Source organism: Salvelinus sp. IW2-2015, linkage group LG5, assembly GCF_002910315.2.
Source record: "Salvelinus sp. IW2-2015 linkage group LG5, ASM291031v2, whole genome shotgun sequence".
Classification (NCBI taxonomy): domain Eukaryota; kingdom Metazoa; phylum Chordata; class Actinopteri; order Salmoniformes; family Salmonidae; genus Salvelinus; species Salvelinus sp. IW2-2015.
In genome coordinates, this window is record NC_036844.1 from 14933387 (window position 1) to 14959211 (window position 25825).

At 41.5% G+C, this 25825-nt stretch overlaps 1 protein-coding gene across 1 annotated transcript in view; it reads left to right on the forward strand.

Moving 5' to 3' along the window:
* Window positions 1-3536: 3536 nt before the first annotated feature.
* LOC111963954 (neural proliferation differentiation and control protein 1-like) overlaps window positions 3537-25825 on the forward strand; it is a 39817-nt gene continuing 17528 nt past the window's right edge. The window contains exon 1 of the mRNA XM_023987567.2: window positions 3537-3751. Within this exon, the coding sequence (XP_023843335.1) occupies window positions 3652-3751 (100 nt within the window). The 5' untranslated portion in view covers window positions 3537-3651. The remainder of the gene's footprint in view (window positions 3752-25825) is intronic.

A 25825-nucleotide genomic window follows, 5' to 3' on the forward strand; every position in this document is an offset into this window, starting at 1 on the left:
TGTAGAGACTGGTGTGTCTGTTGTCCCTTGTGTCTGTGCTCTTGTAGAATACTGGTTGAGGGGTGGAGATGATGATGTAGTTAATTATTCCTTGCTCACAAACATTCGACCACCCATCAGAGATGATTGCAATACATTCGGCTTTCTCTATGATTTGCTTGACCTTCACTTGAACTCTGTTGAACTCTGCATCCAGCAAATTAGTAGATAAAGCATGTCTGGTTGGAGGGGTGTATGCTGGGCGAAGAACATTCAGAAATCTCTTCCAATACACATTGCTTGTGAGCATCAGAGGTGAACCAGTTGCATACACAGCTCGAGCAAGACATTCATCAGCATTTCTTTGACTACGTTCCTCTATTGAGTAAAAAAAACGTATGATTCCAGGAGGACCATGAGCTGTTGCTATCAATAAGGTGTCTGATTCATCATTTTCCCCTCGAATAGAAGTAGAGGGACTTTTGTCAGAGGTTGCTTGTTGTGAGCGCTGAGGGAACTTTATGCACTTGGCCAGATGATTCTGCATCTTTGTTGCATTCTTCACATATGATTTGGTACCATATTTGCAAATGTACACAGCTTTTCCTTRTACATTAGCTGCAGTGAAATGTCTCCACACAGATAGTGCCCGTGGCATTTTCCTGTAAAGATTTGAAAAAAAATAAAAAATACAATTCCATGTACAGATAATTAGTTCAGAAGTTAGATTAAACAACTCCTTTGTAAGATACATGTTTTAAAATGAAACATGTATGGAATCAGGTGAATTAACACTCAGTTAGCAGGCTCAAGCAAGCTAAACCCCACATTGTAGCAAAAACTAACTAGCAAAAATTGTTAACAAGTTAGAAATGATTTAAACACACTTTGCTGTAGGTTACTATTTACTAGTTAACAGAAAATCATGTATGTCATAAAATATATTCACCCCACCCAGTATTGTAATCAAAACTTACCAGAAAGCGTGTAGTAGTGTGGGCTCAATAGCATCTCATTAGTGTGCAAGATCTTGAGAATCAGCTGTACATGTGATGGAAGAATGCACTGTGCATGCAGAGGGTTGCAATTCCATTGAATTGGGGATAGTTTAACCAAAATATGCCATGTGTATCCCACAAAAAATGTTCACTGTTTATAAGCAAACTTTTTTTTGTTMAATTTAAGCAAAATTCCCCAAATTCCAGGGCTTAACTTCACATAGAAAATMTCTGACCCTTTGCAACCCTACTTCAGTACTTGTTTCACTGCTTTATAGTGAGGTTTGGAGACTGATAAAAATCCTCTCCTTTCAGGGGAGAGTTGTGACAAAGCACAGGCTTTAAGCCAGGCCCAGTATACTGACCTGGTCTCACACAAGGACACTGGACATAAGGTTAAAAAAAAATGTCAATAGTGTTATTTTTGCCTTACTACCAAACCACCAGCAATAGGCCTATATTACTTACTTACTTAATCCTCATCATTCCTGGCGGAACATAGGCCTATATTACAATTGCTTGATTTGTTATGGAACTTTATTTCGCACCCAAATGACTGTGAGCAAAAAGGATAAGTTTGATATTTATATTACCTCCAGTGCTTGACTTGGACTGAAATAGGTGCCAGTACTCATTTTGGGTGCCGGTACTGTTTATATTTAGGTGCAGGAGCTCCACAATACTTTAGAGCTAATATTCTAGAAGAGGTGCAGGAMCTCAAGCAGTAGAACATTTTAGGTGCCGGTACTTCGCTCCGGTGAGCTTCTGCCAAAGTCAAGCACTTATTTACCTCTGATATTTGAAACCTTGTAAACTGCTTGTCCTATTAGCACAGTGGTGATGGTTTTACTAATACATCAGTAATAATATCTGTATTGCAGCTTCTGCTCCCTACACTGATCAGCAGGGTGCGCCCTCTCACACGATCCAAGATGTCCTCCCAGACCCACTCATTCTCCCTGCCCAGTCTGGGTCACTCCAAGCTCCTCACCTCAAAGAAGAAGCAGCCCATCAGATGTGAGCCTTCAATTTGACCAATGTCCAAACAGCTGAATTGTGAATTTTAAAGTGACTTCCTCTCCTTCATCTGCAATGATCTGAAAGCACAGTGTAGTTTCCCGATCCACTCTTTCACATCAGTGCAGGTGAAGGAAGGCGATGAAGAAAATAAGCCACTTTAGTCTWTTGAGAGATGCACACATTGTCTCCAGTCAGTCATGTTTTTCAGTTTTCTCAGTGGTCCTCTGGAGTGCCAACATGTTTTCAGCCCAGTCTGAGCGTTCCAGTCACTCCTAGAGGAACTCTGSTAAGAAGAGAGCACAGGAACAGCCAGACAGGACTCCACGTAATGAGGTAAACCACTACTCACACTCCATATCGTAAGAGTACTCTGAGATAAAAGGGGTAACATCTTGGAGGTCATATGTAGCCATGGGAATGAGGTTATTTTGATTATGTTTCTCACACCCAATGAGCAATACCGCTACAGAAACTATGTGGGCCAGTTTTCCGGACACAGATTAAGACTATTTATGGACAGGAAACCTATATCAATGGAMAATTTCCATTGAGCTTGTTTGTTAGTCCAGGACTAGGTTTAGAGGCAATTTATACTTGATCCGAAATGTGGTCGGAGTTGCCATGTAGATGGTGTGACGCAARTGCGGAGTATGAATGCCCTGCCTTCTGCATAGGCCTTATCACTGTAAATACTGCACGGCCAACGCAMAAATCAGATTGACCACGCAGCACCTTTAAATCTGTGTTCGAGAAACCAGCCCTGTGTGTACGGTATGGCGAGCTGCAATAAAGCAATCCCCTTTTGCTGCCAGCAGACGGGAGAAGGCCTGACGCCATTCAGCTGCATCAGCCCTGACAGTGGAACTCTAGATGTGGAGTGCTCTAACTATGACCCATATAATAACGAAGTCACCTTCCTCATCGATGCTAACACCAACATGCACTAAAGCTGTGCTCACTTTCTGGTACTTACACTGTCATAGCACGAAAATAGGCAAATGTTAACAATGTTATTTTCTCAYAAAAGTGTGATAGTGGAAACTAGCTGCTTAGACCTACATAAAAACGTTCTATGGCATTATAATCATGGACTTTTCATTGCGTTTCTTATCTTGCAAACAATATGATAACATTGCTGCCACCCCCTCTTGCTACAGTGATAACATCGGTGATGGTAGAACATGAGTTAAAGCCTACGTCCATTTGTGTGCGACTGATAGTGGTTAAACCAGAGACAATGTAATAAACCGTTTTTCGTCAAACATTGAAGGCAACAGCAGAATACACCTGGATTTCATCTACCTGCCTGCGCTCTGTCAATTTGGCAAAATCATCAAGCCTGTTTTCTAACCGCGTCATGACGCCGACACCAAGATTTTACGTAGCCTACCGCCGCAGTTCACCCGTGCCTCTCCATCTGATCTCTCCTCTCGGTTGCAGAATTCCCCGCCTCCCGTTGCTTCAATTTGCGCACCGCGACCTTTAGCAGTGCTACGGATTAATCAGCGGCTCATAGACCGTGAACCCGACTGTCCACAAGTGTAGMATTTATTAGTCACGGAAAACACTTCGCACTGAAAACGAGTAGGGTGAATGATGACCAACCCTATGTCCCGGTGTCTGGCTCACGGTTCCTAAAGAAGTCCTCTCAAGGATGCTGCCTTCGAAGKGAATCGAACGACAACCCCGGGCCTCGCTTCTGCCCGGGGTTCTCCTGTGTGTCATTCTCGCCACTGTCAGTGCAAGTATGCCAGGTAAGCATATCGATTTATTACAGCACAAGTGAAACTGTTTAAAAATATTATTATTTTTAAATACAAATATATAGTTTTTTTCTGTCTCATATAAGTTATAAAATMATGCCTTATTATAATGTCTTCAGATTCTCAAAACAGCCTGCATTCAATGTAAAAACAACAGCAAACATAATATATACTATAACATTATTTGGCCGATCATTTTGGGTTGAAAATTGTCTAAAGGGCACTGAAATGGATATGTTTATTGGATATGTTAAGTCACTTGTGTTTATGTAACGCTCACTGTGCTTAGTGCGTGACTAGGAGTTGTGATCAACAAACTAAGGAAAGGGAATCATGAAAGGGCATTCTCAATATAGTGTATACCCTAGCAAATGGACGTTGTCTAGCTTTGCTTGACATGTGTTGTCATTCATATAACAATCTATAATTTAAGTAAATCATTATGTGSAGTTTTAGCCTATACTGCAGATTGTTATTGGGAAAAAACACTTCACATTGGGTAAATCTAATCAAACACACTACGTGATTTTAATTCAAATGTTATTTCCATGAACATTTCGAACATGTAMACCTCATTTAAATCACCCTTTTATAAGAGAGAGATGAGATTGAAAAGGATGAATTAGAGAATTAAAGATTCATTCTCGTATAATTTCAACCAGTAGTTTTGAAAGTGGTGCTCACGAGTCAAGTGGTCTCGTTTTTTGTGCGCTACCTCATCCGATTGTGTACCATGTCACCCATTTCATGTGAWATGTTACAAATYTAGCAATTTGTATATCATACAATTTTTGCAATTTGTGTGATATGTAAGATCCCAGAGTGCATCTAGAATAGTAGTGTCTGCGAGGCTATCCCCCTGCTACGTGACGATATCTGGTGCCAAAAATGAGAGGTACTGACTGACTATGAGAGAATCTCTCCTGAGCTCTCAACACTAAGGCCCTATGAGAAACACAACTGCTAGATACTCTTATACACATAATCTCTTCATTTTACTGGACGGACACACACACACACACACACACATTATCATTATCTCACTGACCACTCACACCACTCAATCAATCAAATGTATTTTATAAAGCCCATTTTACAACAGCAGTTGTCACAAAGTGCTATACAGATACCCAGTCTAAAAACCCAAAGAGSAAGCAATGCAGATGTAGAACCATAGTGGCTAGGAAAAACTCCCTAGAAAGACAGGAACCTAGGAAGAAACCTAGAGAGGAACCAGGCTCCGAGGTTTGGCCAGTCCTCTTCTGGCTGTTCCATTTAGGCCAGATRGTTCTTCAAGARGTTTAAACATTCARAGATGACCATCAGGGTCAGATAATAACCACAGTGGTTATAGAGGGTGGAACACTATAACACCTCAGGAGTTAATGTCAGTTGGCTTTTCATAGCCGAMCATTCAGAGGTTAAGAGAGAGAGAGCGATTCGGGAGCATTAAGGCGTCCGTAGGCTTCCCAGACGAAATAGTTTGGAAGAGTTTGTGCATATATTATGACGACGTTTTTGTTCATTTTGGACTTCGGCAGTTCGGACACACAACATGTTTTGGGGGGCAAGCCGAAGTTCGGAGCCGARGCATATGAGCCTTCGTCTGTGATTGGTCAACAGTAGGGATTCTTCAATAAAGTCTTTGTCGTCATTCCACGAGACACAACTCATTTTCATGCACATTTTTTCATGCACCAAACATCTTAGTTAGATGTAAAATCGCGTGACTAAGATCTCTGCAAAAAAGGCCAAATTAATGACAGATTTCTTGATTTATCTTAGATTAATTCTGACTTTTGAGAAAGTGGGAGTGGCTAGGTTATTGCTACGGTGACTCGAGGAACAAACTAAATTAACTGCCAGGGTACAATATAATGAACATAACACACCCACAACGTACAACACCGCAAAGACCAAAATCTCTTTTTTTTATGAGCAGTAGAAAAACACATGCGGAATCGGTYCGTTCAGGCCAGGSGAGAAGGACTTCCCCCTCATTGAGGATTTCAAATTCAAGGCCGACCAGGGTTCTGCAGGCAATGTTTTCAGAAAGCAGGAACCCCCATAAGCGGAGTATGGCGGCTCTTCATGGTCAATATTCAGTCATGGTCAATTAACACAGTCATGGTAGCAATACTTGCTTCTATTTCACCAGTATGTCTTGAACCGATTATTTCCAAAACACACACAGAATTTTTTTATTTTTTATTTAACTAGGCAAGTCGGTTAAGAATAAATTCTTATTTGCAATGAAGGCCTACACCGGCCAAACCTGGACGACGCTGGGCCAATTGTGTGCCGCTCTATGGGACTCCCAATCACGGCCGGTTGTGATACAGCCTGGATTCGAACCAGGGTGTCTGTAGTGACGCCTCTAACACTGAGATGCAGTGCCTTAGATACTCAATGAGAGGGGGCAGCACTGAGCTAGCCTGCAACGTCACTTCCTAGAGTAGCTCACACTGCGCATAAAATGTTTCCAAAAACTCCTCCAAGAAGCAAGATGGTGATACACTTAAACAGCAGTTCTTGATCTTCAAATGTGCAACTGAGACTTCACACAGGAAACAATGGGGTTACTTAACCTATGACTTCCATTCTTTTTACAAGCCAGTAACTCCGACCCTGTTATAGGGTCAGAGGCAGTGAAATCAAATGTTATTTGTCACATGCACCGAATACAACAGGTTGTGGACTTTACAGTGTAGCCCAGTGGCGAGTGGAGAGTCAGGCAGAGACAGCAAGGGTGGTCACTCCAGTGCCTTGTCGTTCAACTTCGCACCCCTGGACCTGACTACWCTCAATCATAGGACCTACTGAAGAGATGAGCCTTCAGTAAGGATTAAAGGTTGAGACCGAGTCTGCGTCTCTCACATGGATCGGCAGACTCTTCCATATAAAAAGGATCTCTATAGGAGAAAGCCCTGCCTTCAGCTGTTTYCTTAGAAATTCTAGGAACAATGAGGAGGCCTGCGTCTTGTGACCGTAGCGTACGTGTAGGTATGTACGTCAGGACCATCCTCTCTCTGCCCCTTCTTTAACTTCCTCCTTCTATGCTGATTCTCCCTGTTTTCATCCGTGTTTWGTTTTTTAAGGTCAGGTATGTCATTGCAGAGGCAGTGCCTTTGTGTGGCTCTCTGGCACTCTTGTCACTAATAGTATTCAGTGATCATTCTCCTGGGGGCTGGCTTGTGTTAGATGGAGAGATTACAGTTTAACTGTTATTGCAAGTCACAAATAACATGTGCACGCAAGTGCACATACACACAGTGGTGGGAAAAGTACCCAARTGTCATACTTGAGTAAAAGTAAAYATGCCGTCATAGAAAATGACTCAAGTGAAAGTCACTCAGTAAAWTACTTCTTGAGTAGAAGTCTAAAAGTATTTGGTTTTAAAWATAAGTATCAAAGTAAATTAAGTATCAAAAGTAAAAGTATAAATCATTTCAAATTGCTCATATTAGGCAAACTAGATTTTCTTGTATTTTGTTTATTAAGGATAGACAGGGGCACAGTCCAACACTGACATAATTTACAAATMAATAATTTGTGTTTAGTGAGTCCGCCAGATCAGAGGCAGTAGGGATGACCAGGATGTTCTCTTGATAAGTGTGTGAATTTAACAATTTTCCTGTCCTGTTAAGCATTCAAAATGTAATGAGTACTTTTGGYTGTCAAATGTATGGAGTAAAAAGTACATTATTTATTTAGTAARTATTTTCTTAACTCTATTGAACTGCATTGTTGGTTAAGGACTTGTGAGTAAGCATTTCACTGTAAGGTCTACACCTGTTGTATTTTGATTTGATTTACATTCGGTAACGGAATTACATCATGTGTTCCTGATATGTACAGTGCATTCGGAATMTATTCAGACCCCTTGACTTTTTTGTTACGTTAGATTTATTTGAAAATTAATTATATAACAATTCTCCTCATTAATCTACTACACACAATACCCAATAAAGACAAAGCGAAAACATGTTTTTAGATTTGTTTTCAAATTTATAAAACATTAAAAACAGAAATACCTAATTTACATTCGTATTCAGACCCTTTGCTATGAGACTCGAAATTGAGCTCAGGTGCATCCTGTTTCCATGGATCATCCTTGATGTTTCTACAACTTGATTGAAGTCCACCTGTGGTAAATTCAATTGATTGGACATGATTTGTAAAGGCACAGACCTGTCTATATAAGGTCCCACAGTTGACAGTGCATATCAGAGCAAAAYCCATGCCATGAGGTCGAAATAATTGGCCGTAGAGCTCCGAGACAGGATTGTGTCAAGGAAGGGTACCAAAAAATGTTTGCAGCACTGAAGGTCCCCAAGAACACAGTGGCCTCCATCATTCTTAAATGGAAGAAGTTTGGAACCACCAAGACTCTTCCTAGAGCTGGCCACCTGGCCAAACTGAAAAATCGGGGGAAAGGCCTTGGTCAGGGAGGTGACCAAGAACCCGATGGTCACTCTGTCAGAGCTCCAYAGTTCCTCTGGTGGAGTGCTGCAGAGATGGTTGTCCTTCTGGAAGGTTCTCCWAACTCCACAATCAGGRCRTTATGGTAAAGTTGCCAGACGGAAGCTACTCCTCASTAAAAGGCACATGACAGCCCGCTTGGAGTTTTCCAAAAGGCYCCTAAAGGACTCTGACKATGAGAAACAAGATTKTCTGGTCTGATGAAACCAAGATTGAACTCTTTGGCCTGAATGCCAAGCGTCACTTCTGGAGGAAACCTGCCACCATCCCTACAATGAAACATGGTGGTGGGAGCATCATGTTGAAAATAGCTGTGCAGCAACGCTCCCCATCCAACCTGCAGAGAAAAATGTGAGAAACACCCCAAATACATGTGTACCAAGCTTGTAGCGTCATACCCTAGAAGACCCGAGGCTGTAATCGCTGCCAAAGGTGCTTCAACAAAGATCTGAGTAAAGGGTCTGAATACTTATGTAAATATCTTTTTTGTATACATTTGCAATAAATTCTAAAAACCTGTATTTGCTTTGTCATTATGGGATAGTGTGTGTAGATTGAGATTTTTTTAAATTTATCCATAAAAAAAAAAAAAGCTGTAACGTAACAAAATGTGGAAAAAGTCAAGGGGTCTGAATACTTTCCAAATGCACTGTACTATACATAAATGCACAATAATGGATATGAATATCATTCTCTTCATGGTGATGTATCCTGAATAGGTACACAAATATAGAAATTTGCAATATCCTTCTTTCACATATTTGTCTGCTATTCTACACACTGGCTATTATTCTAATGAGATCCACCTCCAAACAAGACCACATTTGGTTGGTCCGGAGCAGACCGAATCTGAACCAAATCATAGACGTCTATGTTTCACAAGTTTGGACATTACAGCACAGTAAAGCACAGTAGAGTACAGCACAGTAGAGTAGAATGGAGTTCCATAGAGTACAGTACTGTATCTAGTGTGCTCTACTGTACTGAACTCTACTGTACAGTTCTGCACTGTACGTACTTTTCTTTACTCTACTGTATTGTTCTGTTCTTTAGTGTGCTGTCCAAACTTGTGAAATAGACGTCTATGATTGGTTCAGATTTGGTTTGGCCAGAGTGGACTGAGAAATTTCAACTACTTTTCAACCTCAATGGACGTTCGGTGTTGGTCGGTACTCAGTTGGTGCTTGTTACAGTAAATTGAAAAAGAGTAGGTGGTAGGTGTCATGGTAGGTATCAGTAAGACCTGGGAAGGTTACAATAACTGGAGAGAGAGAGAGGCTCTAACCACTTCTGGGGAAATTGGAAAACACTAAACAAACAACAAACAAAGATTTATCTATCAAAATGGAGATGTATGGTTAACCACTTCTCCAGTCTTTTTTGGCTCTATAACAAAGAACAAACAGCAAAAATATATATATTATCAAATACAAATCAACTATTAAAGACTACCAGAACCCATTTGATTCTCCAATTACCTTGAATGAACTACAGGATAAAATAAAAACCCTCCAACCCAAAAAGGCCTGTGGTGTTGATGGTATCCTCAATTAAATGAAAAAATACACAGACAACAAATTTCCAATTGGCAATACTAAAACTCTTTAACATCATCCTTAGCTCTGGCATCTTCCCAATATTTGGAACCAAGGACTGATCATCCCAATCCACAAAAGTGGAGACATATTTGACCCCAATAACTACCGTTGGATATGCGTCAACAGCAACCTTGGAAAATCCTCTGCATTATCATTAACAGCAGACTTGTACATTTCCTCAGTGAAAACAATGTACTGAGCAAATGTCAAATTGGCTTTTTACCAATTTATCGTACGACAGACCACATATTCACCCGCACATCCTAATTGACAAACAAACAAACAAACCGAAACAAAGCAAAGTCTTCTCATGCTTTGTTGATTTCAAAAAGCCTTTGACTCAATTTGGCATGAGGGTCTGCTATACAAATTGATGGAAAGTGGTGTTGGGGGAAAAACATACAACATTATAAAATCATGTACACAAACAAGTGTGCGGTTAAAATAGGCAAAAATACACACATTTCTTCCCACAGGGATGCAGCTTAAGCCCACCCTCTTCAACTACAGTGGGGAGAACAAGTATTTGATACACTGCCGATTTTGCAGGTTTTCCTACTTACAAAGCATGTAGAGGTCTGTAATTATTATCATAGGTACACTTCAACTATGAGAGACGGATCTAAAACAAAAATCCAGAAAATCACATTGTATGATTTTAAGTAATTAATTTGCATTTTATTGCATGACATAAGTATTTGATACATCAGAAAAGCAGAACTTAATATTTGGTACAGAAACCTTTGTTTGCAATTACAGAGATCATACGTTTCCTGTAGTTCTTGACTAGGTGTGCACACACTGCAGCAGGGATTTTGGCCACTCCTCCCTACAGATCTTCTCCAGATCCTTCAGGTTTCGGGCTGTCGCTGGGCAATACGGACTTTCAGCTCCTCCAAAGATTTTCTATTGGGTCAGGTCTGGAGACTGGCTAGGCCACTCCAGACCTTGAGATGCTTCTTTACGGAGCCACTCCTTAGTTGCCATGGCTGTGTGCTTCGTGTCGTTGTTCATGCTGGAAGACCCAGCCACGACCCATCTTTCAGATGCTCTTACTGAGGGAAGGAGGTTGTTTGGCAAGATCTCGCGAACATGGCCATCCATCCTCCCCTCAATACGGTGCAAGTCGTCCTGTCCCTTTGCAGAAAAGCATCCCAAGAATGATGTTCCACCTCCATGCTTCACAGTTGGGAATGGTGTTCTTGGGGTCTGTACTCATACTTCTTCTTCCTCCAAACACGGCGAATGGAGTTAGACCAAAAAAGCTCTATTTTTGTCTCATCAGACCACATGACCTTCTCCCATTCCTCCTCTGGATCATCCAGATGGTCATTGGCAAACTTCAGACAGGCCTGGACATGCACTGGCTTAAGCAGGGGACCTTGCGTGCGCTGCAGGATTTTAATCCAATAGACAGATCGTAATGGTGCTTCTAGATGGGTTTTCTTTCGAGACTCTGTGGGTTCCAGCTGTCATATACTCTTAGAGGTCCTGCCGTGTAGTTCGTGGCTCCTTCCTCATAACACTATCTCAATGATCATTGATGCCCCACGAGGTTGATAAATCTTGCATGGAGCCCCAGACCGAGGGTGATTGACCGTCATCTTGAACTTCTTCCATTTCTAATAATTGCTGGCCAACAGTTGTTTTCCTTCCAAGCTGCTTGCTATTGTCCTGTAGCCCATCCCAGCCTTGTGCAGGTCTACAATTTTATCCCTGATGTCCTTTACACAGCTCTCTGGTCTTGCCATTGTGGAGAGGTTGGAATCTGTTTTATTGTGTGTGGACAGGTGTTCTTTATACAGGTAACGAGTTCAAACAGGTGCAGTTAATACAGGTAATGAGTGGAGAACAGGAGGGCTTCTTAAAGAAAAACTAACAGGTCTGTTGAGAGCCGGAATTCTTAATCTGGTTGGTAGGTGATCAAATACTTATGTCATGCAATAAAATGCAAATTAATTATTTAAAAATCATACAATGTGATTTTCTGGATTTTTGTTTTAGATCCGTTCTCTCACAGTTGAAGTTGTACCTATGATAAAAATACAGACCTCTACATGCTTTGTAAGTTAGGAAAACCTGCAAAATCTGGCCAGTGTGATCAAAACTTGTTCTCCCCACTGTATATATCAACGCGAATTGGCACGGGCACTAGAACAGTCTTCAGCATCCGGCCTCACCCTACTAAATCTGATGTCAAATATCTACTGTTTGCTGATGATCTGATGCTTCTGCCACCAACCAAGGAGGGCCTACAGCAGCACCTAGATCTTTCTGCACAGGATTTCTGCCAGACCTGGGCCCTGACAAGGGTAAATCTCAGTAAGACCAAAATAATGGTGTTCCAAAAAAGGTCCAGTCACCAGGACCACAAATACAAATTCCATCTAGACACTGTTGCCCTTGAGCACACAAGAAAACTATACATACCTTGGCCTAAAAATCAGCGCCACAGGGAACTTCCACAAAGCTGTGAACGATCTGAGAGACAAGGCAAGAAGGGCCTTCTACACTATCAAAAGGAACATAAAATTCGACATASCAATTAGGATCTGGCTAKAAATAKTTGAATCAGTTATAGAACCCATTGCCCTTTTATGGTTGTGAGGTCTGGGGTCCGCTCACCAACCAAGAATTCACAAAATGGGACAAACACCAAATTGAGACTCTGCATGCAGAATTCTGAAAAAATATCCTCCGTGTGCATCGTAAAACACCAAATAATGCATGCAGAGCAGAATTAGGCCGATACCCGCAAATTATCAAAATACAGAAAAGAACCGTTAAATTATACAACCACCTAAAAGGAAGCGATTCCCAGACCTTCCTTAACCTACAGAGAGATGAACCTGGAGATGAGTCCCCTAAGCAAGCTGGTCCTGGGGCTCTGTTCACAAACACAAACAGACCTCACAGAGCCCCGCTTTTTCAGTTCTGCCCACAAATTTTCTATAGGATTGAGGTCAGGGCTTTGTGATGGCCAATACCTTGACTTTGTTGTCCATAAGCCATTTTGCCACAACTTTGGAAGTATGCTTGTGGTCATTSTCCATTTGGAAGACCCATTTTGCGACCAAGCTTTAACTTCCTGACTGATGTCTTGAGATGTTGCTTCAATATATCCAAATAATTATCCCTCCTCATGATGCTATCTATTTTGTGAAGTGCACCAGTCTCTCCTGCAGCAAAGCATCCCCACAACGTGATGCTGCCACTCCTGTGCTTCACGGTTGGGATGGTGTTCTTCGGCTTGCAAGCCTCCCCCTTTTTCCTCCAAATATAACGATGGTCATTATGGCCAAACAGTTCTATTTTTGTTCATCAGACTAGAGCGACATTTCTCCAAAAAAGTACAATCTTTGTCCCCATTGTGCAGTTACCAACCATAGTCTGGCCTTTTTTATTGGCGGTTTTAGGAGCAGTGGCTTCTTCCTTGCTGAGCGGCTTTCAGGTTATGTCAGAGAGGCTCGTTTTATGTGATATAGATACTTTTGTACCTGTTTCCTCCATCTTCACAGGTCCTTTGCTGTTGTTCTGCGGATTGATTTTCACTTTTCTCACCAAAGTACGTTCATCTCTAGGAGAAAGAACATGTCTCCTTCCTGAGCGGTATGACGGTTGCGTGGTTTCCCATGTTTTATACTTGCCGTACTATGTTGCTACAGATGAACGTGGTACTATCGAGCGAATATAGATAGCGCTATGAGGAGTCAATACAATATTTTATACTGAACGTCTATTGAGCGATTATATAATTTTAGATTTAATTCCAAGGATAGTCAAGCCCAAGAAGCAACTGAGTTTGAAGGTAGACCTTGAAATACATCCACAGGTACACCTCCAATTGACTCAAATGATGTCAATTAGCCTATCAGAAGCTTCTAAAGCCATGACATAATTTTCTGGAATTTTCCAAGCTGTTTAAAGGCACAGTCCACGTAGTGTATGTAAGCTTCTGACCCACTGGAATTGTGGTACAGTGAATTACAAGTGAAATAATCTGTCTGTAAACAATTGGTGGGAAAATTACTTGTGTCAAGCGCAAATTAGATGTCTTAACCGACTTGCCAAAACTATAGTTTGTTAACAAGACGTGTGGAGTGGTTGAAAAATGAGTTTTAATGACTCCAACCTAAGTGTATGTAAACTTCCGACTTCATTTGTATTGTCTTTAATATTTTGGAACTTCTGTGTGTAATGTTTACTGTTTGTTTTTATTGTTTATTTCACTTTTGTATATTTTGTATATACTTCACTTGCTTTGGCAATGTTAACATATGTTTCCCATACCTATAAAGCCCATAGAGAGAGAGGGGTTCTCCAGACTGTTTTCATAGTCTTATTTTGGCCACCAGATGACAGAAGGAGAAATAAAACAGTTATGAGCTGAACATAACAGTATGCCAATGGAAGGGAGGACAGTAGGCCCACCCACTGGGGAGCCAGACCCAGCCAATCGGAATGAGTTTTTCCCCACAAAAGGGCTTTATTACAGACATAAATACTCCTCAGTTTCATCAGCTGTCCGGGTGGCTGGTCTCAGATTATCCTGCAGGTGAAGTAGCCGGATGTGGAGGTCCTGGGCTGGCGTGGTAACACGTGGTCTGCGGTTGTGAGCCCGGTTGGACCTTCCGCCAAATTCTCTAAAACGATGTTGGAGGTGGCTTATGGTAGAGAAATTAGCATTCAATTCTCTGGCAAAAGCTCTGGTGGACATTCCTGCAGTCAGCATGTCAATTGCACGCTCCCTCAAAACATGAGACATCTGTGGCATTGTATTGTGTGGCAAAACTGCACATTTTAGAGTGGCCTTTTATTGTCCCCAGCACAAGGTGCATCCATCTAATGATAATGCTGTTTAATCACCTTCTTGATATGCCACACCTGTCAAGTGGATGGATTATCTTGGAAAAGGAGAAATGCTCACTAACAGGGATGTAAACAAATTTGTGCACACAATTTGAGAGAAATAAGCTTTTCTTTTGCATATGGAAAATTTCTGAGATTTTCTTTCAGATCATAAAACATGAGACCAAGAATTTACATGTGTCTCACTGGGCCATGAGTCCGGCAGACCTGCTCTCACTTCGGGCAGAAGACAGGCCACTGGTACTTTTCAGCCTCTTTTTACATAACAATGGCTAACTGTGAACTTTAACACCTTCTCAGAAAGCAACTGTTTTGATTATGCAGAGGTTGTTGATTCTGCTCTTCACAAGTCCTCACTGTCAGCCCTAGCTATGGAAAAACAAGGGTGTTTACACTAGTCTAACACTGGTGTTATAGTCGAAAAGCGGCATAAGTCCCGAATGCTGTTAGTAACTGCTCTGAGATCAGTTAGGCTCAGGAGGGGTCAGAAGAGTGTGATTCAGTAATAAAGCTGGATTGAGGAACCTGCCAGTAAAATGACATAAACCCTGGTCTTGAACCCACATGGCAGCAGGCACTAAGCCTATAAAGACCTCKGAGAGCGGGTTAGAACTATTCTGCAGCTACGGGTGCATTAATATGATGTAATGTTTCATTTATAACCTAGAACTCATTCTTCATTATTACCCTGGCCAAATGTGAGCTAAAAACGTCCTACTTTTTCCGAGATTAGGTATAATATACGGAAATGTACTACACGTCCATAGATGCAGAGAAAGAGAAAATGAGGAAGACGGGTTGCTCTCAGAAAGATTCCTTTGAAATAAATGTTGCACTTTTGAAATCTCTTACGTAACAACCAGAAAGGAGGTATTATCGATCTGATTTCCTTGGTTCCTTTTCCTTATTGCATTCCTCCTGAACAAATGTTGTTTGGTCTGTCTATGGGGCAAGGAGGAAGAAAGGAAGATTTTTTTACACAACACAGGGACTTGTTGCCGTGGCAACTCTGAAGCCTCACAGCAGACCAGGCAAGCAAGTTTCTCCCGGCCAGCCCAGGGGAAATCTTTACACAGACTCTCAGTGAAATTGTAGCTGGCAATGTGATTCCTACGATTGATCCAGAGATATTTAACCAGACTTAACCCATTGCATCTTGAATCAATGCTGTCTATATTGTGCGAAAGGGTTTCTGCTAATCCCACTGTCCTCTGAGAGAGAGAGAGATGTAAATAAAGAGAGAGAATGAAAAGACAGTGAAGGCTAGCTGTATTTGTGGTAGTCACTGCTGTCATGGTGCAGATGAACAGGCTGTGTCTGTGTATCCCATTTTCTGTCATTTTGTTCTGGTTCTCACCCTAGCTAATAACCAGGTCATTAGCCTAATGGACATTGGGAATAACTGGCCGTGTCAGACATTATGGAAATGGGTTTCTGTTTGTGTGTGTGAAAAGAGAGAGAGAGAGAGGGGAGCAAGAGATAGGGAGGAAAGACATGTACAGTATGAAAGTTATCAGTGATGCACAGCAGAGAAAGAGTCTGACCCGGCTTCACCCGTTACTGTGGAACTGTGAAGTCATGTCAGTCAAATCCACTATTKAGGAACAAATTCTTTCACTTGTCTGAATTCACTTCCTTGTCATTTTTTGCCTTGTCACCCCCACACAGTGAGTGACTGTAATTATGTCTGTCTTATACTGAACAAAAATATAAATGCAACATTTTAAAGTGTTGGTCCCATGTTTCATGAGCTTCAATAAAAGATCCCAGATGTTTTTTTACATCCCTGTTAGTGAGRATTTCTACATTACCAAGACAATCTATCCACCTGACAGGTGTGGTATATCAAGAAAATGATCAAACACCAGTATCATTACACAGATGCACCTTGTGCCGGGGACAATATAAGGCCACTCTAAAATGTGCAGTTTTGTCACACAACACAATGCCACAGATGTCTTAAGTTTTGAGGGAGTGTGCAATTGGCATGTTGGCTGCAGGAATGTCCAACAGAGCTATTMCCAGAGAATTTAATGTTTATTTCTCTACCATAAGCCACCTTCAACYTTGTTTTAGAGAATTTGGCAGTACGTCCAACCAGCTTCTCAACCGCAGGCCTCGTGTAATCACGCCAGCCCAGGACCTCCACARCCAGCTTCATTACCTGCGGGATCGTCTGAGACCAGTCACCAGGACAGCTGAAACTGTGGGTTTGTACAACTGAAGAATTTCTGCTCAAACAGTCAGAAACTCATCTGCGTACTCATCGTCACTKGCACGCTGGAGAAGTGTCCCCTTCATGGATGAATCRGGGTTTCKKCTGTACCAGGCAGACAGCAAGTAAGGCGTCGTATGGYCAATCGGTTTTCTGATTTCAATGTTGTGAACAGAGTGTCCCATTGTGGCGGTGGGGTTATGGTATGGGCAGGCATAAGCTACGGACAACAAAGACAATTTAATTTTATCGATGGCAATTTGAATGCACAGAGATACCATGACAAGTCCTGAGGCCCATTGTCGTGCCATTCGTCTCCCATCATCACCTTATGTTTCAGCATGATAATGCACGGCCCCATGACGCAAGGATCTGTACACAATTCCTCAAAGCTGAAAATATCCCAGTTCTTTGGCCTGCATACTCACCAGACATGTCACTCATTGAYCATGTTTGGGGTGCTCTGGATCGACGTGTATGAKAGCATGTTCTAGTTCCTGCCAATATCCAGCAACTTCGCACAGCCGGGCCTCCCGAGTGGCACAGTGGTCTAAGGCACTGCATTGCTAGCTGTGCGACTAGATATTCTGGGTTCGAGTCCAGTATTTGTAGCAGCCGGCCACGACTGGGAGACACATGGGGTGGCGCACAATTTGGCCCAGCGTCGTCCGGGTTAGGGGAGGGTTTGGCCGGCAGGGATGTCCTTGTCCCATTGCGCACTAGAGACTCCTGTGGCGTGCCGGGCACAGTGCACACTGTGACACGGTTGCCAGATGCACAGTGTTTCCTCCGACACATTGGTGCAGCTGGCTTCTGGTGTAATTGGGCATTGTGTCAAGAAGTAGTGCGGCTTGGTTGGGTTGTGTTTCGGAGGACCCACCACTCTCTACCTTTTTGTCTCTCCTAAGTCCATACGGGAGTTGCAACGATGAGACAAGACTGTAACTACCAATTGCATACCACGAAATTGGGGAGAAAATAGGGTAAAAAAATATATATATACTTTGTACAGGCTTTGAAGAGGAGAGCAACAACATACACAGGCCACAATTAACAGCCTAATCAACTCTATGCGAAGGAGATGTGTCATGCTGCATGAGGCAAATGGTGGTCACYCGAGATACAGACTGGTTTTCTCATCCACGCCCCTACTTTAAAAAAATGTATACATATCTGTATTCCCAGTCATGTGAAATTCATAGATTAGGGCCTAATTATTTTATTTCCTTATATGAACTGTAACTCGGTAAAATCTTTGAAATTGTTGCATGTTGAGTTTATATTTTTGTTCGGTGTAGTTGTGAGGTTTTGTGTGTGACTGTGAGTGCAWCTGCTTCCACTCTAAAGGTGCAGTGTGAGCCTCAAGGGCCTCTTCAACATTTTTGAAGGACTTAACAAGAAAGCGCTATTGCGACGGAGTCTCTTGTCAGGCTTTTTTCACTGAAGATAAATCAAATCAAATTTTCTGTCACATGCTTCGTAAACAACAGGTGCAGACTTGCTCCACAACAGCCCTTCCYTTTCCTGAAGTCCACTATCAGCTCCTTTGTCTTGCTGACGTTGAGGGAGAGGTTGTTGTCCCCTATATAGCCTCCCTATAGGCTTTCTCATCGTCATCGGTGATCAGGCCTACCACCGCCGTGTCGTCTGCAAAACTTAATGATGGTGTTGGAGTCGTGTGCGGCCACGCAGTCGTGGGTGAACAGGGAGTACAGGAAGGGACTAAGCACGCACCTCTGAGGGGCCCCKGTGTTGAGGGTCAGCGTGGCAGATGTGTTATTGACTACCCTCACCACCTGGAGGCGGCCTGTCAGGAAGTCCAGGATCTAGTAGCAGAGGGAGGTGTTCAGTCCCCGGGTCTTTAGCTTAGTGATGAGCTTGGAGGGTGCAATGGTGTTGAACGCTGATAAGGTATTTGTTCACCTATATCAGGGTCATGGTTAAATCACCAGACTGAACCTGTATCCTGAGAATAGGAACAGCTTGGTTTGATAGGGACTTTTTCACACTCGTTTCAAATTGCAAGCCACTCCTTTATGGTTGCACTATACTTTTAACCCTGTGGGCCCTGGTGCCGTTTGATACCCATCCCACGATACATGCTTCCATTAATATGATGAGTGTAGACGYCCAGCTCTAACTAATACAGTTAGGCCTATTTTGTTCTATTTGCAGTCACAAGGTATGAATGGGATAAGGGTGCTTCGAGCCTTTAATTCTGATTGGCTGACAGCCGTGGTATATCAGACCGTATACCATGGGTATGGCAAAACATTTATTTTTATTGCTCTAATTACGTTGGTAACCAGTTTATAATAGCAATAAGGCACCTCGTGGGTTTTTGGTATATGGCTAATATACCACGGCTAAGGGCTGTGTCCAGGCACTCCGCGTTGCGTCGTGCTTAAGAACAGCCCGTAGCTGTGGTATATTGGCCATATACCACACCTCCTCCGGCCTTATTGCTTAAATGAATAATACTCTTTGTGAGTGCTGTCTGTGTAGTTGGATAACTCATGGGCTTCACACCTATTACGTATGTTCCTGTTTTGAGATGGGAATTTTTAATTGGGCTGCAAAAATGCGCCGTCCTTGCTGGATAAAATATTAACAGTGACACTTCCTATACAGACGTGTGCATGTGCGTCCATTAGATTGTCTGAGACAGACATAGTCGTATCCACTGCGAAGGTCTCTTCAGTCTATGCTGATGCTGCTATCTGCAGCCACTTGACTTGGGAGCATTTCCATACAGGATATACCCCAGTGTTTTACCCAAGGCTCAGAATTGTCTGTTTCCATGGACACGGGCGGACAAGGACAGTTACAGTTGGGGTCTGTCCGAAATGGGACCCGGTTTCCTGTATAGTGCACTACTTTCTTTTGATCAGGGCCCGTAGAGTCCTGGACTATATACAGTGCCTTGCAAAAGTATTTCMTCACATTTTATTGTGTTACAAAGTGGGATTAAAATTGATTTCATTGTCATTTTTTTGTCAACCATCTACACAAAATACTCTGTCAATGTGGAAGAAAAATCATATATATTTTTACGGATGAATAAAAAAAATCATGACGGACCTTTCGTTTAGGCAAGCCTAAATGATTCAGCAGTAACATTTTGCTTAACAGATCACATAAGTTACATGGCCTCACTCTGTGTGAAATAATAAGGCTTGACATGATTTTTGAATGACTAACCCTTTCTCTGTCCCCCATACATAAAACATCTGTAAGGTCCCTCAGTCAAAAGCCTCATAAAGAAGGGCAGTGATTGGTAGATGGGTAACAATAACAAATCAGATATTGAGTATCTCTTTAAGCCTGGTCAAGTTAATAATMATGCTGTGGATTATGTATTAAACCACCCAGACACATCAAAGATAGTAATCCTCCTGAACTGAGCTGCAGGACAGGAATTCAACTGCTCAGGGATGTGACCATGAGGCCATTGGTGATTTTATAACAGCTACAGAGTTGAATGGCTGAGATAGAACTGAGGATGGATCAACAACATTGTAGTGACTCACAATAATGACCTAAATGAAAGAATAACATTTTTCCAAAACATCCATCTTGTATTCAACAAGGTACTAAAGTAATACTGCAAAAAAACACAWRGAAGGAATACACTTTTTGGTCTAAATGTAAAGCCTTATGTTTGGTGCAAATCCAACGACACAACACTGAGTAACTGCCTCCTTATTTTCAAGCATGGTGGTGGCTGCATCATGGTGTGGGTATGCTTGACATTGGCAAAGACTGGGGAGTTTTTCATTGAGCTAAGCACAGGCAAAATCCTACAGGAAAACCTGCTTCAGTCTGCTTTKCACCAGACKTTGGAAGAAGKGTTCACCTTTCAGCAGGACAATKACCTAAAACACAAGGCCAAATKTACACTGGAGTTGCTTACCAAGAAGACTYWGMGGCCAAGTTACAGTTTTGACAACAATCTGCTTGAAAATCTATGGCAGGTTTCGAAAATTGCTGTTCAGCCARGAWCCCCAACATCTTGACAGATCTTAAAGATTTRTTAAAAGAATAATGGGCAAATGTTGCACAATCCAGGMGTGRAAAGCTCTTAGAGARTTACCCAGAAAGWCTCACAGCTGTAATCACTGCCAAAGGTGATTCTAACATGTATTGACTCAGGAAGCTGAATACTCATGCAAMACTATATTTTAGTTATACAACTAAATACATTTTAAACCACTTTGTAACAAAATTAAAATTAGAAGAAATCCAAGGGGTCTGAATACTTTTTCAAGGCACTMCAAGGCCACCTAATTTAGAAACAGGCTATAATCCCACAGCCCAAAAAATGTAAACTAARGCCCTTGCTTTTCTTGCACCAACACTCACACTTGTCTTTTGTTACTAGCTCTGACTTTGCTGATAGCTGCTTTTATGGAACATTTGCTTACAATGACCATGATATGTTGTCTCACCTATCTACCTTAAGATGAACGCATTACTTGMAAATCGCRCTGGATAGGTGCCATTTTCCAGCTWTTCTCATGACTTCTGATCGTGCCTCATTAAGTCAATAAAAAGTCAACGGTGCCACGTCAGGGCCTTTCCCCATCTGTGGTACAATAGATTGCCACGGCACTGTTTGCTTCTCTGCCCTTCTTGGAACTGTTTACGATTGCACAGCCTGGCAGGCACCAGATGGCTTGAATAGTAATTTTRKWMMTMMWKKWWMYMTTTTTTGTTGRTGTTGTATTTATTGAACCTTTATTTAACTAGGCAAGTCAGTTAAGAACAAATTCTTATTRACAATGACGGCCTAGGAACAGTGGGTTAACTGCCTTGTTCAGGGGCAGAACGACAGATTTTTATCTTGTCAGCTCGGGGATTCGATCTAGCAACCTTTCGGGTTTCTGGCGTTACATAACTGTATTTACACCTCGCTGGTCCCACCTGATCGAATGACCTAATTGTTCTCGCTCTCTCTCTCGCGCTCTCTCGCTCTCACCGTGCTCTTTCCAACCAGCTCTTCTGTCGCAGGTTTAATAAAGTGCCTTAGGTGATTCATACTATCCTCCTTTATTTGCTTTATGCTGCAGTACCTTGGGCTGATGATGCACTTATCTCTTAATTCACTATCTCCATTACAGTGAATAATTCACAGCTGGGAAAGATGCACTTGGAGGTGTGTGTGTGGGTGTGTATATGTGTTAAGTGTAAAGATCACAGTCCCTGGGGCTGCAATTGTCTGTGCAACATTAACTTCCCACATTATGGGAAAACAGCCTGCACTGCTGCATGTGAACTATGCTTATASCACATAACGTACAGAGACAGAACAGATAATATGATTCCAACAATTCATTTAGATACAGTGAGCTGATAGGAATTGGGACTAGAGGTCGACCYATTATGATTTTTCAACGCCGATACCGATACCGATTTATTGGAGGACCAAAAAAAGCCGATASCGATTAATCGGCCGATTTAAATAAATAAACAAATGTATTTGTAATAATGACAATTACAACAATACTGAATGAACTCTTATTTTAATTAACTTAATATAATACATCAATAAAATCAATTTAGCCTCAAATAAATAATGAAACATGTTCAATTTGGTTTAAATAATGCAAAAATACAGTGTTGGAAAAGAAGGTAAAAGTGCAATATGTGCTATGTAAGAAAGCTAACGTTTAAGTTCCTTGCTCAGAACATGAGAACATATGAAAGCTGGTGGTTCCTTTTAACATGAGTCTTCAATATTCCCAGGTAAAGTTTCAGGTTGTAGTTATTATAGGAATTATAGGACTATTTCTCTCTATACCATTTGTATTTCATATACCTTTGACTATTGGATGTTCTTATAGGCACTTTAATATTGCCAGTGTAACAGTATAGCTTCCATCCCTCTCCTCGCCGCTACCTGGGCTCGAACCAGCCACCCTCGAAGCAGCGTTACCCATGCAGAGCAAGGGGAACAACTACTCCAAGTCTCAGAGCGAGTGACGTTTGAAACGCTATTAGGCGCACCCCGCTAACTAGCTAGCCATTTCACATCGGTTACACCAGCCTAATCTCGGGAGTTGATAGGCTTGAAGTCATAAACAGGCAATGCTTGAAGCATTGCGAAAGAGCTGCTGCAAAACGCACAAAAGTGCTGTTTTGAATGAATGCTTATGAGCCTGCTGGTGCCACCATCGCATAGTCAGACTGCTCTATTAAATCATAGACTTATATATAAACTAATAACACACAGAAATACGAGCCTTAGGTCATTAATTGGTCGAATCCGTAAACTATCACTCGAAAACAAAACGTTTATTCTTTCAGTGAAATATGGAACCTTTCCGTTTTTTTTTATCTAACGGGTTGCATCCATAAGTCTAAATAAGTCCTGTTACATTGCACAACCTTCAATGTGTATGTCATAATTACGTAAAATTCTGGCAAATTAGTTCGCAATGAGCCAGGCGCCTAAACTGTTACCCTGCATATACCCTGACTCTGCGTGCAATGAACGCAAGAGAAGTGACACAATTTCACCTGGTTTATATTGCCTGCTAACCTGGATTTCTTTTAGCTAAATATGCAGGTTTAAAAATATATACTTCTGTGTATTGATTTTAAGAAAAGGCATTGATGTTTATGGTTAGGTACACGTTGGAGCAACGACAGTCCTTTTTCGAATGCGCACTGCATCGATTATATGCAACGCAGACACTCTAGATAAACTAGTAATATCATCAACCATGTGTGAGTTTAACTAGTGATTATGATTGATTGATTGTTTTTATAAGATAAGTTTAATGCTAGCTAGCAACTTACCTTGGCTTCTTACTGCATTCGCGTAACAGGCGGGCTCCTCTGAGGCAGTGGTTAGAGCGTTGGACTAGTTAACCGTAAAGTTGCAAGATGGAATCCCTGAGCTGACAAGGTAAACATCTGTTGTTCTGCCCCTGAACAAGGCATTAACCCCACCGTTCGTTCCTAGGCCATCATTGAATAAAGAATGTGTTTTAACTGACTTGCCTAGTTAAATAAAGGTGTAAAAAATATTATTATTTTTTTACCGATTTTCGATTGTTATGAAAACTTGAAATCGGCCCTAATTAATCGACGTTCGACCTCTAATTGGACATTGAATAACTACTGTGTTGTTGTTTTGGCTCTGTACTCCAGCACGTTGGATTTGAAATTATACAATGACAACGAGGTTAAAGTGCAGACTGTCATCTTTAATTTGAGGGTATTTCATCCATATCGGCTGAACCGTTTAGTAATTACAGCACTTTTTGTACATAGTTCCCCATTTTAGGGACCAAATGCCTTAGGACAAATTCATTTACATGTGTTATAAGTAGTGAAAAGTAAAGTATTTGGTCCCATATTCTAACACGCAATGACTACATCAAGCTCTGTGACTCTACAAACTTGTTGGATGCATTGCTGTTTGTTTTGGTTGTGTTTCAGGTTATTTTGGGTCCAATAGAAGTGAATGGTATTATAATGTATTGTCATTTTGGAGTCACTTTTGTTGTAAAATAATAATATATATGTTTCTAAACACTTCTACATTAATATGGATTACCATGATTATGGATGAATTCCTGAATGAATCGTGAATAACGATGAGTGAGAAAGTTACAGATGCACAAATACCCTCAAATTGAATGAAGCTGTTAGTCTGCACTTTAATGCCATAGTCATGTATCATTTCCAATCCAAAGTTCTGGAGTACAGAGACAGAACAAACAAAAAAAAATGTCAGTGTCCCAATACTTTTGGAGCTCACTGTATATTTACAGTTGAAGTCGGAAGTTTACATACACCTAGCCAACATTTCAACTCAGTTTTCAACAATTCCTGGTATTTTAACCTAGTAAAAATTCCCTGTTTAGGTCAGTTAGGATCACCACTTTATTTTAAGAATGTGAAATGTCAAAATAATAGTAGAGAGAAAGATTTATTTCAGCTTTTATTTCTTTCATCACATTCCCTGTGGGTCAGAAGTTTACATGCACTCAATTAATATTTGGTAGCATTGCCTTTAAATTGTTTAACTTGGGTCAAAGTTTTGGGTAGCCTTCCACAAGCTTTCCACATAAGTGGGTGAATTTTGGCCCATTCCTCCTGACCAAGTTGGGTAACTGAGTCAGGTTTGTAGGCCTCCTTGCCGCACACGCTTTTTTCAGTTCTCCCACAACATTTTCTATGGGATTGAGGTCGGGCTTTGTGATGGCCACTCCAATACCTTGACTTTTGTTGTCCTTAAGCCATTTTGCCACAACTTTGTAAGTATGCTTGGTGTCATTGTTCATTTGGAAGACCCATTTGTGACCAAGCTTTTAACTTCCTGACTGATGTCTTGAGATGTTGCTTCAATATATCACAATACTTTTCTTTCCTCATGATGCCATCTATTTTGTGAAGTGCACCTCCTCCAGCAGCAAAGACCCCCACAACATGATGCTGCCACCCCCGTGCTTTATTAGTTGGGATGTGTTCTTTGGCTTGCAAGCTTCCCCCTTTTTCCTCCAAACATAACGATGGTCATTATGGCCAAACAGTTCTATTTTTGTTTCATCAGACCAGAGGACCATTTCTCCAAAAAGTACCAATCTTTGTCTTCATGTGCAGTAGCAAACCAATGTCTGGCTTTTTATGGCAGTTTTTGCTGAGGCAGCCTTTCAGTCTATGTCGATATAGGACTCATTTTACTGTGGATATAGATACTTTTGACCTGTTTTCCTCCAGCATCTTCACAAGGTCCTTTGCTGTTGTTCTTGGATTGATTTGCACTTTTCGCAACAAAGTACGTTCATCTCTAGGAGACAGAACGCATCTCCTTCTGACGGTATGAGGATGCGTGATTCATAGTGTTTATATTTTGCGTACTATTGTTTGTATAGATGAACATGGTACCTT